This window comes from Lithobates pipiens, unplaced genomic scaffold (genome assembly GCF_037356315.1).
Source record: "Lithobates pipiens isolate NorthernLeopardFrog02 unplaced genomic scaffold, aLitPip1_a1.2 Scaffold_10, whole genome shotgun sequence".
In the NCBI taxonomy this organism is placed as follows: Eukaryota; Metazoa; Chordata; class Amphibia; order Anura; family Ranidae; genus Lithobates; species Lithobates pipiens.
The window spans coordinates 16,371,117-16,387,474 of record NW_027507686.1 but is presented as its reverse complement, the minus strand read 5'-3'; the positions used below and the strand labels follow the sequence as shown (position 1 = coordinate 16,387,474).

Genomic DNA, 16,358 nt, shown 5'->3' with positions numbered 1-16,358 from the left:
TTGTCTTCTGCTGGCGATCCCCTGCTATGTACAAACAATCATAGCGGCTGATTTTTACAGATGCCAGGTGGAGACATCCTCCTGCCACCCTCCGGTGCTTCTACTGGCCCACCTGTGCGATCAGTGAGCTGAAGAATGAATACAGTCAGCAGCGGTTTACCATAGAGCTGACCTAGGACCAGATGGTCCCTGGCAATCTCTATGACCTTCGGAGGGTGGGAGCGATGTTATGACATCACTTCTTTCCCCAGCAGATGTAAACACTGCCGTGTTTGTAACTGAAAAGGCTGATTTTTTTTTTTTTTTTTTTTGATCTGTGCAGCCTAGAGGTGAGATGTGGGAACTAATAGACCCCACATCTCTCTGTAAAGAGGGCGTGTCCTGCGATATTCCCATTACAAGGAATGTTTACATTCCTAGTAATAGGAATAAAAGTTATTAAAAACTAAAATATTTCTAGGGAAAGTGTAAAAAAAAAAAAACCCTTAACTCTAAACTTGTAACAATTTTTAAAGCGTCACCTATCGAGATTAAGCACTCAAGTTTGCGCAATTTTAAAGAATTACATGTTGGGTATCTATTTACATGCCGTAACATCATCTTTCACATAATACAGAAAAAAAAAATCTGGCTAACTTTTCATGAAAGTTTTTTTTTTTTTCCTCCCCCCATCACCCCCCCCAAAAAAATTGAAAAATTGCTGTACAAATACAATGTGACATTAAAAGTTGCCACGTCCGACATCTTATCCCTGAATGTCTTCTAAAAAAATAAAAAATTTTGAAAAATTAAAAAAAATTTTTTTATATATATATATATATATAATTTTTTTTTTTATACACAGAGGAGTGCTAGAATTGGTTTGGGCTGGAAGTGGTTAACTGACAAGTGTGCTGTAATGCTGTACCCAAATACATTTATATATTTAACTTCCCCACCTCCAAAAAGACCTTTGTTTTGGTGGTATTTGATTTTCAAATCTGTGTTTCAGTTCCGGGGGGGGGGGGGGGGCGCCCCCGTGTGGTGTTGGTGATTTGACAGACAGCGGTGCGGGTTCATGCACATCTCTTTTGTAGTCGCCCACCCCAGTAGTGCAGGAACTATTTTGGTAATCAATGCGGTGCTGCAAAGTCAGTGTCACACCTATTTGGACGGTGCTGTTGGCACCAAAAACATGCAATTTAACATGTCATATCACTCGGGGGGGGGGGCCTCTTATTGCCAAAGCTTAATTGAACAAGTTGATTGGCTACCATGCACGGCTGCACTGTATTTTTGCATTCTCCACTTTTAGTAAATCTCCCTCTCTGTGTTGTTGACTCAAACAGGAAATTCGAAGCTCGATGTGTTTTTTTTTTTTATATAGGATAAAACATGGGAATGTGTGTTGTATACATTGTACTGCTGCATATTTTTTTTTTTTTATGTGTGACCTGACACACACTTTAAGGTGCAGTCATTGGTACTTGCAGAAGAATCTTCCCAGCCAGATGGAGGTTTGTTGTAACGTTTGGTATGAATAATACAGCAGCGGGTCACGTCTGTACAATTCTGGGAAGTGATGACAAGTGCAGTTGGCTGCCCAGCATTCCCAGATGGAATTACATCTTCTCTGTGTTACTTCTATATTGTCCTTTGTAGAGATAAGGTGCCGGTCTCCGGTGTGCAGATATAATGCAAAAGATTGTGGATATTCTATGCAAAATGACTTCTTTCATTAGGTGCAATCAATACAACCAAAAAAACTACAAACCTCAAAACGAAGAGAATCTATTCCACAGCTGCTGATTGAGGTAGAGCTACACACATTTTATTACTATTAGATTTTGTCAATGTTCTACTTTATGCTATTGCATGGCCTAAACTGATATTTGACTTTTTACTACGTGAGGAAGCCTTAGAGAAGTTCGGGTTCCCAAAAAAAAATAAAAAAAAGTGGATGCAGCATTGATTCCACACTGCCTCTACAAGGAGAGGTGAGTGATCAAAACACTGCTGATTGCTCAGTTCTCCCCCGCCTCTTCTTGGAGAGCTGAGCGATCAAACACAGCTGATTGCTCAGCCCCCCTCTATATGGAGAACTGAGCGATCAAACGCAGCCGATTGCTCAGCCCCCCTCTACATGGAGAACTGAGCGATCAAACACTGATTGCCCAGTTCTCCCCCGCCTCTTCTTGTAGAACTGAGCGATCAAACACTGCTGATTGCTCAGTTCCCCCCCCCCCGAGCATAGAGTCATGACTGTCAGTCACCAGCTCTCTGCTCTGCCCCTCTAGCGCTCACTGAATTGTGGAGGGGGCTGGAGCGGCTGGTTTAGTTTCTCAGCATCTGCTGAGCGGCTGAGCCAGGCATCTGGGTCAAGCCCAACATTAAAGTCGGGATTGATCCAGAGCCTGGACCATCAGACTTCAGCCTGCTGTCGACTGGAACCCTGGCACGAGTACAGAACGAACGGAGATCCATAGAAGTAGGGCCTAGAAGGCGTTTGCCATACTTCTTTAAATCACCCAATTGTTTGTCTTTGGGCTTCAGTAGTGAGATCTTTATACTGAGTTCTTAGGCACACCTGTTGAAGGTCCTAGTCCCTCTGGTGGGTGTTTAATTGGTTTTGTAGTAAGAGATATACAATGGGAGGAGTGGAACGGAACCAACCTGGGACTATGACGGGAAGATCTCACCAAGGTTCTCCTCAAAGAATCTAGAAGCGGACTTGGCTCAGCAGATCAATAACTGAAATCATTTCTTAGGACAGTTTAACCATTTTGTTTACCTGCAGAAAGATGGGTGAGTTTTTGGTAGTTGCTGATAAATTAATATGGCACTAGGATGGGCGCGGCCCTAATCCCAAATAAGTTTCCAAAAACTTTCTGAAGGTTGATAATTGCAGGCAGTTGGTCACAATCTGGGCTGCACCTGGCAGTGCTTAAAAGCATGCAAAAATCTCACGGCACCCCCAGGCTAAAATGTAAAAAAAAAAAAAAATTCCTGGATCCTGGGACACGGCCCTCAACTGTCTGGATAAAATGTAACATTTTAGAGTGACCATCAATAAGACCCCCTTCACACTACTGCGACTTCAGGGAATGCCTGTGTAACTCTTATCAAAGTAGTGCAGAGACTACTTTGAAGTCATAGGAAGACGAATGGTTGTCGCTGGAAATCGCAGGGAATGAATTGTCATGTGACTTTGCAGTCCCAAGTCGCAGGGCAAGTCGTAGAAGTGTGAAAGGGGCCTAACTTAAATTTGTTTTGGGTGGACTGACCCTATAATGTGCAATTTGTCTGCACGGTCCTGATTGAAATGAATTGGTATTAAATATGACCCTTATTTTAGATGTGTGATCTGAAAGGTTTAATTTTTTTTTTTATAGATTTCACTACAGACTATTTAGGGTAGTTGCACACGGGTGTCATAATTTACTTAGGAACTTATTGACAGAAAGTTTGAGGGGAAAAAAAATAAAAAATTAAAATAAGGCCGGGTACACACACACACACACACACACACACACACACACACACAATATCACCAAAAGTATTGGGACACCCTCCTTTACATTCACATGAATTTTAATGGCATCCCAGTCTTGGTCGGTAGGGTTCAATACTGAGTTGGCCCGCCCTTTGCAGCTATAACAGCTTCACCTCTTCTGGGAAGGCTGTCCACAAGGTTTAGGAGTGTGTCTATGGGAATGTTTGACCATTCTTCCAGAAGCATCTTTGTTCAGAGGTGCTCTATTGGGTTGAGGTCAGGACTCTGTGCAGGCCAGTCAAGTTCCTTCGCCCCAAACTCTCTCATTCATAAATGGACCTTGATTTGTGCACTGGACCAAATCATTTGGCGGAGGGGGGGATTATAGGGTGGGGGTTGTTTCTCAGGGGTTGGGCTTGGCCTTTTAGTTCCAGTGAAGGGAACTCTTAAGGCGTCAGCATACCAAGACATTTTGGACAATTTAATGCTCCCAACTTTGTGGTGAAAAGTTTGGGGATGACCCTTTTCTGTTCCAACATGTTTTGTGCACAGTCAAGGTCCATAAAGACATGGATGAGCGAGTTTGAGGTGGAGGAACTTGACTGGCCTGCACAGAGTCCTGACCTCCACCCGATAGAACACCTTTTGGGATGAATTAGAGTGGCAACTGCAAGCCAGGCCTTCTTTCAACATCAGTGCCTGATCTCATAAATGCACTTCTGGAAGAATGGTCAAACATTCCCATAGACACACTCCTAAACCTTGTGGACGGCCTTCGCAGAAGAGGTGAAGCTGTTATAGCTGCAAAGGGTGAGGCCAAATCAGTATTGAACCCGACGGACTAAGACTGGGATGCCATTAAAGTTAGTGTGCGTATAAAGGCAGGTGTCCCAATACTTTTGACAATATAGTGTATGTGTGAATTTGATGCAAGTTTTTCTCTGCATCCAATTCGCATGGACATGTGAGGGGGACTGGCTTTTTTTTTTTTTTTTCCCCCAGTAACTGTGTTACTAAGTTGAGCACAGAGCATTCCTACACAAGTCAATGCTGGAAAGTCATCCCAACACTAAATGCCCCACCACATACAGAATAATAATAGCAAAGGGAAATTATTTTTGGTACCATCACCAACGTTCCACCACAGGGTACATCACTTATATCCCACAGCATGGTACCATCACCAACATCCCACCACATACAGAATACTTTATTAATCCCAAAGGGAAATTTTTGATGGTACCATTGCCAGCATCCCACTGCATAGTAGCCCAAAGTTTACTTTATCTTTTTTTTTTTTTTTTGTGTTGATCCTTTTGAAATATGCAAAACATGATCTTCCCCTCACACACTCTTAATTTGCAGTCATGTGACTGCTAATCTGCGGTTTGTTCCTTTTCTGTAGAGTGGTGGACGGGGCTTCCCCTATTGAGGTAAATCAGCTGCTATAATAGAGAAAAATCAGAGAGATGTATATTGTTGACCACAGGGAAAAGATAAAACCAAAAACAAAAGTCGGCTGTAGATGTTTTTTTATTAAAAAAAAAAAATTATTTGTACATGTTTTTCCTCTGAGCAATCAATATGTAATTAACGAGTAGATGATAAACATGAACAGTACTGATATTAGTAAGTTTTCTGTATCTGATTACATTTCACTTCCAGGTAATCTCCAAATTTAAACATATTCACTTTTTACTCTTAAATTGTTAGCCAGTTATATTAGTGCTTCATTTCTTTTTTTTTTTTTTTTTTTTATCTGGAAATTAAAAGTGACATTTAGCTAAAATGTTTTGGATATCAGACAGAGTGATTAAAGTAGAATTCCAGCTTTACTTTCACTTTAAATAGTTTGATCCAAGCTGGCCCAAAGAAACTATTTCCATTACAGAGTGATATGGCTGCTGTAATGGACTGTAGTAGCTGCTGCCGCTGCGTGGGAGGTAGCATTAGTTGCATACAGTCAGGGGTGTCCCTTAAAAATCAAAGGACCCCATACAGCCTATCTGATTGGTGCACAATGATTTGATGACAATTACAGAACGGTGCACTGTGTCTCTCACTCCAGCAGCTGAAAGCCAGGGAGAGGGGGGAAGAAACTGGCTTTCAGCTGCTGGAGGGAGAGAGACAATAGAATGATTGGATGACAATTACAGAACAATGCACTGTGTCTCTCGCTCCAGCAGCTGAAAGCCAGGGAGAAACTGTCTTTCAGCTGCTGGAGGGAGAGACACAGACACATTTGTTCTGTAATTTTCCCCACGTCCCCCTGCACTACTACAGGAGGCCCCGTGGTACCCCCTTGTCAGCGGCCCTGCACTACTACAGGAGGCCCCGTGGTACCCCCTTGTCAGCGGCCCTGCACTACTACAGGAGGCCCCGTGGTACCCCCTTGTCAGCGGCCCTGCACTACTACAGGAGGCCCCGTGGTACCCCCTTGTCAGTGGCCCTGCACTACTACAGGAGACCCGTGGTACCCCCTTGTCAGCGGCCCTGCACTACTACAGGAGGCCCCGTGGTACCCCCTTGTCAGCGGCCCTGCACTACTACAGGAGGCCCGTGGTACCCCCTTGTCAGCGGCCCTGCACACAGTGAGTGGCGCTGCGTACCAGCAGTGTTACAGGCAATTTTTAAGCAGAAGCCTTGTATTGTTATTAATGACTATAAGACTTCCGATTGGGCACGGTGGATAGAGGATATCACAATTTCCACCTCAAGAAAGCTTTGTATTTAGAATTCATGCATGATAAAAATACAAGACTTCTCCTGATTGGCAGAGCAGCGCTCAGACTCTTTAATTGCAGCAGCAGACAGGAAGTCCGAAGCACTGCTGCCAGAACCTGGCACCGCTTACTGGATGTAGCCAGTTCATTACAGACACCACAATGGCCGCATCATTTTAGAATGGAAAAAGTTGGTTTGGGCCGGCTTGTGTTAAGTCGGTCTTGGGCTTTAATTGCGGTGTCCTCTATATTGACATGTCCCCTCACTACTTATCCTGGTGACAACACACAGAAAATAAGGAAAATCTTCTCAGTATCTTAGACAATGATAAAGCCTGATGGAGGTTTTAATCATTTTTCATGCAGTCTTAAAAAATAAATAAAAAAACTTGGGTGAGATCTGGGCTTTAAGAGTATTTCATGAAGCAATCAGGGGTATCAAAACTTTCGAAAAACACAGGTCCAGTTTACTGTCCTTCAGACTTTTGGGGGGCCAATTGAGAGTAGAAAAGATCTCAATGTTAGTGGGGGGAAAAACAAAAAACCATGCCCCAGCATTGGTGTCAGTCAGCGGAATTGTGCCCCATAGTTGGGGGTCAGGGAGGAATTGCGTCCCATCATTGGGCCCCATTGTTGATGTCAATTGTTCCCCATCGTTGGAGTCACTGGACCCCATTATTGGTGTCACTGGGAGGAATTTTCGACTTCTTTGGGGTCACCGGGGGGGGGGGGGGTTCGATTATGCCCCATTGTTGGTATCAGTGGATGAAATAGTGCCGCAAGGGCCAGTTAAAACCAAGCAAAGGGCCACATTTTTGGAGACTACTGGATTAGGTGGACATTTTGTAGGTGGGCTCTGCCCATGTGATAAACAATATTCATATTTTTCCACCTGCAGCCTAACAAAACCAAATAGCAGCCCTGCATACAAAAGCAACAAAACAAATAAAGTGCAAACTGCAGAAGAAACGTGAGAAGAGATCCCTTCGCTGTGTACAGCGAGAGATGGAATCACAGTTTGCTGTTCAGCAGCTCCTGCCCGCTTTTCAGCAGGAAGCCACCATCGAACGCCGCGTTCAGGACTTCATCCAGGGCCGTGGCGAAAATGAAATTCAGATCCCTTCTGACGTTGACAGGAATCTCTTCTAGATCCTTCTCATTCCTCTGCGGTATAATCACCCGCTTCAGTCCAGCTCTGTGTGCCGCCAGGACTTTGTCTTTAATGCCACCGACCTGGAAAGGAGAGGTCACATGAGAACCAGACAGCTTCCCCGGATTGGCATCATCCGTGGCCTACACCGCATGGGTGAGAGGAGGACAATATTCCGAACCAAGAGTCACACTACTGCCCTGCTGCCATTTCTTCTTTATTAGAGATGTTTTATACCTGAAAGTTATTTTTTTTCTAAAATTTTGGTGCATTTTCCTTTATTAAAAAATAAATAAATAAATAAATGCAGCCCTCATTAACCACTTCCCTCCCACATGACGTCTGAGTTGATTCAGGAGATTCTCTTTAACTCCTTCCTACCCAAGCCTTTCTCTGACATTTGTTACTTACACATTACAATCCGTATTTTTTTTTGCTAGAAAACCAATTATAACCCCCCAAATATTATATATAATTTTTTTTTTTTTTTTTTTAGCAGAGACCCTAGAGAATAAAATCTCGGTCGTTGCATTATTTTACGTCACACTGTATTTGCCCATTGGGCATCATTCCATGGGCGTGTACAATTTTAAAGAGCGACACGTCGGGTATCTATTTACTCGGTATAACATCAATTATATTGTACCAAAAAATTGGGTAGCATGTTGTGTTTGTGGGAATTTAAATAATGAAAGTGTATTTAAACCCCCCCCCCCCCCCCAAAAAAAAGTGTGAACTAAAAAAAAATTGCAACACCCACCACTTTATTCTGCAGGGCCTCTGCTTAAAAAAATATATAGGGGGGGGGGGGGGTTTATTTACTAAAGGCAAATCCACTTTGCACTACAAGTGCACTTGGAGGTGCAGTCACTGTAGATCCGAGGGGGACATGCAAGGAAAGTAAAAAAAAACAGCATTTGTGCTTGTACATGATTGGATGATAAAATTAGCAGAGCTTCCCTTCATTTCAAATCTTCAGCGATTGTACTTCCAAGTGCACTTGTAGTGCAAAGTAGATTTGCCTTTATTAAATCAACCCCATAATGTTTAGGGGTTCTAAGTAATTTTCTAGCAAAAGAAATATGATTTTTACATGTAGGAGAGGAATGTCAGACATTGCCTGGGTGGCAACTGGTTAAATATCACCAAAAGCAAGTTTCTTTCCATCTCAAAAAAAATAAAAATACAAAATTTGGGTGCATGAGTAACTGTCAGTGAAACTATCACAACACTAAGGAGCTTCTAAACTGGCAGTAAAGTACTGAGCGCTTTTGAAGAGCTTTCCATTCATTTCAATGGAGAGGGGCTTTTTTTTTTTTTTCAACCGCCCTGCCAATCGCACTTGCCCCAGTGTGAAAGCATTCATTGATTTTAATTGATATCATTTTTCGTGAGCTTTTCAGGCGTTTTTTTTTTTTTTTTTTAAGCGTGAAAGCGCCTCAGTGTGAAAGGGGTCTAAAAACTGAGCTGGCAATGAAGCGGTATAACAAGCCGGTACCGGTGCATCGTTTTTAATGTCACCTCATTTATTTTTCTTAGTTTAACAACTTGACCTCCAGGCCTTTTCTGACACTTTTTGTTTACATGTAACAATCAGTAATTTTCTTTTTTTTTTTTTGCTAGAAAATTACTTAGAACAAACACAGGACCCAGAGAATAAAATTGGTGGGTTTTGCAATTTTTTTTTATGCCACACAGTATTTATGCAACAGTTTTTCAAATGCAATTTTTAGGGTAAAAAAATAAAGTTTTTTTGAAGTTTTATGCAAAAAAAACAAAAAAAAAAAAACACACACACTGTATAATACCCAACTGCTTGGTAAAACATAAAAGATTGTTACACTGCATAAACAGATACCAAACATGTCGTGCTGGAATACTGCGCACACCTGTGCAACTGCAACAAACGAGCTACAGTTTTACTATCCATAGGTGATGCTTTAAAAGCCCTTACAGATTACCACTTTCAATTTACAGAGGAGGTGCTGGAATTGCTGCCCTTGATTTGGTGTTCGCAGTGATACCTCACATGTGGGACGGTCGCGGTTTTGCGTGCGTGACCAATGCGTGCGTTCGCCTTTGTGTGCAAGCACGGGGCCACTTTACAGTTTGTTTTTCCATTATTAATTTTATTTTTGCACTGTTGCTTTAGATTATTTTTTCCCCATTTTAGCACTGTTGCTTTACATTTCTTTGCGTTATTTATTTTATTTTAGCACTGTTGCTTTGTTTTTCCCCGCCCCCATTATTTATTTTATTTTAGCACTGTTTCTTTACGTCCCCCACCCCCCATTATTTATTTAATTTTGCACTGTTGCTTTACATTTTTTGTTCCCATAATTTATTTTATTTTAGCACTGTTGCTTTTCGCCCCCCCGTTTTTTATTTATTTTAGCACTGCTTTACATTTTTTTCCCCCCCATTATTCATTTATTTTATTTTTGCACTGTTGCTTTACATTTCCCCCCCCCCCCCCCCCCCCCCATTATTTTATTTTTACACTGTTGCTTTACATTTATTTTTTACCATTATTTAATTTTCACACTGTTGCTTTACATATTTTTTTTTTCCTTTTATCACTTTTACTGCTGTCACAAGGAATGTAAGGATCCTTGTGATGGCAATAGGCATGGGGCAGGTAGCAGAAGTGTCAGCTGGTCAATTGAGATTCCCGGTGGGACAGGAGATCCCGATCAAGCCGTGGGAGGGGGAACGGGGAATGTCCCCTTTCCCGCAGTCTTGTAAAAGCAATCCAGCGGCTAGTTGACTATTAGGATTGCTTTTGCAAGAGAGCCGAGTGCTGGCTTTAAAAAAAAAACAAAAAAAAAACGGTACTGGGATGATGCCTGCAGCTGCAGATCATCCTGGTGTAAGTATTTGAAGTCTTGTAGTAAGTAGATAAGCCAGGTCAGTGATGGTGAACCTTGGTACCCCCCCAGATGTTTTGAAACTACATTTCCCATGATGCTCTTGCACTCTGCAGTGTAGTGGAGCATCATGGGACATGTAGTTCCAAAACATCTGGGGTGCCGAGGTTCACCATCACTGCTCTAGGTGGTAATGAAAGTGAGCAGCTTGTTTTAGGTGCCGCCGGCCTTCAGTCTGAACCCGGTGAGGTTGTAGCTGTAAAATTTGACAAATCACATTAAAACCCGTCCAGCCCGTGTTTTCTCCATGAACATGACAGTTGAGGAAACAAAAAGTCTGAATGTGACGGTTGGTTTTGTACAAAACAGGCAGTTGTCATATTGGAAACTTTGCTCAGTAAATTATTTATGTAGATGGCGCCAACGTCTCCAGCGGTGCAGTACAAACTGATGACATTATGGGGCTGTAATAACGAGCAAAATGACATAAAATGCTGGCGGGGAAGAAGAGCTGGCAATCTGATGGCAGGAAGCAGAGATGATGGGGGAGGGGAGGAGGATTAGCAGTAGTTGTGGTGAAATGAGGATATGCGCCTTTCTAAGAGGATTTGAATTGCGGTGCATTTGGATCACACAGGGTGATGGCAAAGGGAGTTTGAAAAAAATAAATAAAAAATATATATAAATATATATATATATATATATATACACACACACACACACACACAAGAGAAGTTCTGGAGGAGTGAGAATTGCCAACCAGGAAGGATAAAATGCATCTGATTGGTTGGAAAGTTTTCTGAGATGCTTTGACAAAGAGGTGGGGGGGAGGGCAATACTTAGTCTATGGCTCCAATGACACAATACAGAAACCAGGGGCCACGACTGCCGGAGGTGTCATTCTGGCCACGTTTTTCCCCCCCACTTACCACCACCAATGTAAATGGCGTGTTCCCGATGACCCCCAAAAGACTAAACATCAGGGGGTCCCCCAAGACATGAAAATTATTTCAAGGATATTTATTTCAAGAGAGGTTGAGAAAGGCTGCAACAGGGACTGGGCCTTATCAGTCCGCATTAACTCAGAACAGGGTTCATTAAATGGCGGTCAATGGTCCGGACCGAACGACAGTCCTGGCAGTGCCACTTATCAGCCTGAGTGTTCTTGCTTTGGTCTCCCACCATCATACTCACAGCAGAGAGTGTGCTGCACATTGGGGCAGATTGCGGGAGTCTTTTCATATTTACAAGCTGGTAATTACCCCGCTTGTTATCATAGTAAGTTGAGCAGCTCTCGCCCTCCATCCTGATCTACAGCACCTCCCACCCCAGCCTGCTGTGAGTATGATAGCGGCAGCTGGGAGGCCCGAGAGAGAACACCCAGCTGCCCTGGTAGGACTGTGCATGGGAGGCTGCAAATGATTGGGGGACTGTGATGTAAAGGAGGAGAAGAGGGGCTATGACTGCAAGGGGCATGGTACTGTGCAAAGGGGGCAGGCAGGGGCGATGTGCAGAGGGATGTTAAAGGGAACTGAGAACACTGCTGGACTGCTTTAAAGGAGGGGCTGTGGACACCGATGTAAAGGGGGAGGGGGGCTGAGGACAGCGATGTAAAGAGGATGCTATGATATGTAGGGTAGGATGAAGGCAATGATGTAAGGAGGGGCTGTCATGTAAAAGGGAGCTGTAAAGTGTTATAGTGCAAACATGAAATTTGGATATCGGCCGGAACATTTTACCAACTGGACCCCCGCTAATTTTTTTTTATTCAGGACCCCTGACTTAAGAGTACCCAAGCAGATTACAAAAAATGCAACTAAAGATTACATCATTGACTGTTTAAAGGGTGCAGGCGGGCAGGGGCGACGTGCAAGGGGGGGGCGGGTGGGCAGGGACGACGTGCAAGGGGGGGCGGGCAGGGGCGACGTGCAAAGGGGGCAGGCAGAAAGGGTGCAGGTGGGCAGGGGCGACGTGCAAAGGGGGCAGGCAGAAAGGGTGCAGGCGGGCAGGGGCGACGTGCAAAAGGGGGCAGGCAGAAAGGGTGCAGGCGGGCAGGGGCGACATGCAAAGGGGGCAGGCAGAAAGGGTGCAGGCGGGCAGGGGCGACATGCAAAGGGGGCAGGCAGAAAGGGTGCAGGCGGGCAGGGCGACGTGCAAAGGGGGCAGGCGGGGGCGACGTGCAAAGGGGGCAGGCGGGGCGACGTGCAAAGGGGGCAGGCGGGGCGACGTGCAAAGGGGGCAGGCGGGGCGACGTGCAAAGGGGGCAGGCGGGGCGACGTGCAAAGGGGGCAGGCGGGGCAACGTGGGCACTGTTATGTTAAAGAGAACTGAGGACACTACTGGAATGCTTTAAAGGAGGGACTGTGGACACTGATGTAAAGGGGGAGGGGGGCTGTGGACAGTGATGTAAAGAGGATGCTATGATGTGAAGGGTAGACAGAAGACACGGATGTACAGGGGGGGCTGGGATGTAAAAGGGGGCTGTAAAGTGCTGCACAAACTGTTGGCGCTATATAAAACCCGTATAATAATAATAATAATAAAGTGTTATAGTGCAAACATGAGATTCGGACATCTGCTGGAAGAAAATTTTACTAACTGGACCCCGTTCATTTTTTATTCAGGACCCCTGACTTAAGAGTACCCAAGCAGATAAAAAAAAAAAACGCAACTGAAGATTACATTATTAACCTGGTTGGGGAGACAGTCTCTGTTTTAGGCACCGATAAATAAATACCCCTCTTCCCCGCCATGCAACTTACAGGTAGAACGAGTCCCCTCAATGTGATCTCTCCAGTCATGGCAACATCTGAAGACACCAGCCTGCCGCTAAAGAGCGAGGCAAGGCAGGTTACTATGGCAACGCCCGCAGACGGACCATCCTTTGTGACGGCCCCAGCTGGAAAGTGCAGATGAATGTCTGTGTTGTCAAGGAGATCAAAGCTGCCAGACGCTGAAATAGAAGAGGATGCGGCAGTCATGTCACAGACTACAAGAGCAGCGCCTATGTACGGCGCATCTCTGAGACACAAACTTCAAAAGAACAGAAAAACAATTTTGGGAACGCACAAATCATAGAATGGGCATTTGGAGGAGAAGAGACTGAAAACTGAAATCTACCCAGACAGAAAAATAAAATACAATTTAATGCAGCTGTCCAAAAAAAAAAAAAATAATCAAGTTGGGCCTCTTGCACACCGCAGCTAGAAAAAGCTCAGTACAGCTTATTATTTTACTGAGCTAAAATACAGCCCATTCATTGCAATGTGCCTGTGCACACAGGAGCGTAAACAAACGCCGAGTAGTCTTCAGTAATAAAAAATAAAATTAAAAAAATCAGCATTTTTGGTCAGTAATGTGCACATTTGCATGCGATCTTGTGTGCATTCATTCGTTAACATATTGTGAACACGAGAATACGTTTTTGTGCATGAACACAAACATATGCACGAAAATACATAACAACAAAAACAAAAAAAAAATGGCAAAAGAAAAAATAGATGCTGAAATAGGATTATCGTGTGCAAGAGGCCTAACTTGGGCCTCGTTCACGAGGGCGTACCACAGCGCAGACTGCAGGAGGACCGCGTTTGCCCACAGGTGTTCCATATATCCCTGTGCAGGCAGTCCCATTATATCAGGTGGGATGCAGAGGCTGCACAGTCACAGCTGCGCTCCCAATTTCAAATGGGTGTAGGTGAACGACTCCGAATGACCACCGTTTGCTTTTGGGGCCGTTCACCTGTTGCGTGCCCATTGTCCATGCTGCCTCTGCGTCCCAACTGACATAACAAGACTGCCTGCACGGGGGATTTACACTGTCTGCATTCCGGGCTGTGCACCTGCGCGGATGTCAAATTGGAAGCGCGGCTGTGTCCGTGCAGCCACTGCATCCCAATTGACACGAATGGGACTTATCTGCACTGTGATGCAAAGAAACAACACCTGCACAGGCCCACCCGGTCCTCACACAGGTGTATGTGAACGAGGCCTTACATACAGCTAGTATAAGTACCTGCACCTGTATAGATATTGGCCTCCTGTGCTCCCCCTGCACAGCAGCACTCAAGACCTGGGAGAGGGTGGAACACCACCAGTGGCCAATCAGACTTTGCTACCGCTAGTCCCCGCTTTCCCCCAGCCATCATAAGCCACAAGGTTCCTGCTTACTATTGGTCAGCTGATACTTCTTAGCGTTGCTGCGCAGCCAGCTGATGGCGAGATGAGCCGACTCCTTCATGACGTCGCCCAGCTGTCCGGTGAGGGTGAGCTGTCCTTCCCCGTCCATACGGCTGGCCTCCACGAACATGATCTCGCCTCCCAGCGGAGTCCAGGCCAGGCCAATGGCCACGCCGGGCTGGTTCAGCCTCTCAAACACCTACAAGGACGGAGAAAATGCTCCAATGAAAACAGGAAGGTAACTGCCGCAAAAACAGATTCTAGAAGTGGAACCCGTAGAGCAGGGATATGCAATTAGCGGACCTCCAGATGTTGCAGAACTACAAGTCCCATGAGGCATAGAAAGACACTGACAGCCACAAGCATGACACCCAGAGGCAGAGGCATGATGGGACTTGTAGTTTTGCAACAGCTGCAGGTCTGCTAATTGCATATCTCTGCCGTAGAGGCTGGATCATGTATGCTGATGTGTTCTAATTATTCATGTTCTGCAAATAATACGTTTCCAGCTCTCCTGCATGTCCAGCACCAGAATAGCCGGGTCTTTGCCTGCAGGCTGAACGAGGAATCGCTAGACACAGCAATGGCTTCATAAACTCCTTCCCATCACCGAGGATCTGGTACGGCACAAGGCTCGTAGTGCCAATACCTAGCCAATGTTCAACGTAATTATGTATTTTCTTTAGCTATAACCCTGGTTTACACCGATTGTGAAGCAGGAAACGCACAAGATTAGCTGCGTTTCCCCGCATCGCAATCGCACAGCATCCATGCGATCTGCTGCAGGTGTCAATGTTTGGAACACACAGAGGCCTTTTTTCAACCTCACCTACTATGTAACTATATGAACAGATTGCAAAACACAGTGCGATTGCAAGAAACGCATTGCATGGGTATAGACGCCGATGCGATGTGATTCAGGTGCGGAAAAAATAAAGTTCCTGCACCATTTTGGTACGGAGGTGATTGCGTTTTGGGCCATACAAAACGTATGGCTCAAAGCGCACCACACAGACCTAGCGTGTGATGTGCACAGGAATGCGATGCGATTCACAAGTGTGAACCCAGGCTGAAGAACAAAGGGGTGGGAGACGTCAACCAATATTTTTCTGGTGAATTGATGCAGGTTTTCACACAATTTACATTGTGTTTGTTTGGGTCAAAAAGGCCCAAATAAACTAAACTACATGAGAAGAGGAGGGACAGGCTGCTCAGTGCAAAACCATTACACAGAGCAGGTAATTATAAGTTTGTTATGTAAAAAAAAAAGCCTTTAAAGCGGAGTTCCGCCTAATTTTATTAAATTTTCTTAAAAGTCAGCAGCTACAAATACTGTAGCTGCTGACTTTTAAAATAAGGACACTTACCTGTCCAGGGCGCTCGCAATGTTGGCACCCGAGGCCGATCTCGGCTGTCGGGTGCTGCCACCGCCATCCTCGGTAAGGGAATCAGGAAGTGAAGCATTGTGTCTTCACTTCCTGGTTCCCTACTGTGCATGCGCGACTCGCCCTGCGCTATCCCACTGGTCCCTGCTGTTTTCTAGGACACGTGTGTCTCCCAGAAGACGGGGGGGTGACGGAAAGTGGCATAGATGCCCACGGGTGGCTCGGGTATCTATGTCCAGACGTGGGAGCAAAATAGCTGTATTCGGTATCTGCTCCACCCCCCATCCTTCTTGAAAGGTACCAAATGTGACACCAGAGGGGGGGAGGAACCGCAAAAGCGGAAGTTTCATTTTTGGGTGGAACTACACTTTAATATCACTTTAATTAGCAGGCGTTTCCTCTCACTTCCTGTTTGACATTGGGACAGGAAGTGAAGGGAAATCTCTGCAATGGGGCAAAAATAAATCTTTCGGGGGGGTAATAACCCTCCCTTACTTAAGAACGGCTTGAAGGCTGTGGAGGTGAGAACTCGATGATGCTGGGTGTCCAGCAGGCAGGAAATGAGGCGGGGCTCTGTCTGAC

General features: G+C 45.0%; 1 protein-coding gene across 2 annotated transcripts in view; it reads right to left on the bottom strand.

The window, feature by feature from the left end:
- Positions 1-4,987: 4,987 nt before the first annotated feature.
- LONP2 (lon peptidase 2, peroxisomal) overlaps positions 4,988-16,358 on the bottom strand; it is a 151,218-nt gene continuing 139,847 nt past the window's right edge. For both annotated transcript variants that reach the window (XM_077451692.1, XM_077451700.1), the window contains 3 exons: positions 14,383-14,590; positions 12,975-13,165; positions 4,988-7,428 (listed from right to left, as the gene is read on the bottom strand). In XM_077451692.1, coding sequence (XP_077307818.1) covers positions 7,207-7,428; positions 12,975-13,165; positions 14,383-14,590 — 621 coding nt within the window. In that variant the 3' untranslated portion in view covers positions 4,988-7,206. The remainder of the gene's footprint in view (positions 7,429-12,974; positions 13,166-14,382; positions 14,591-16,358) is intronic.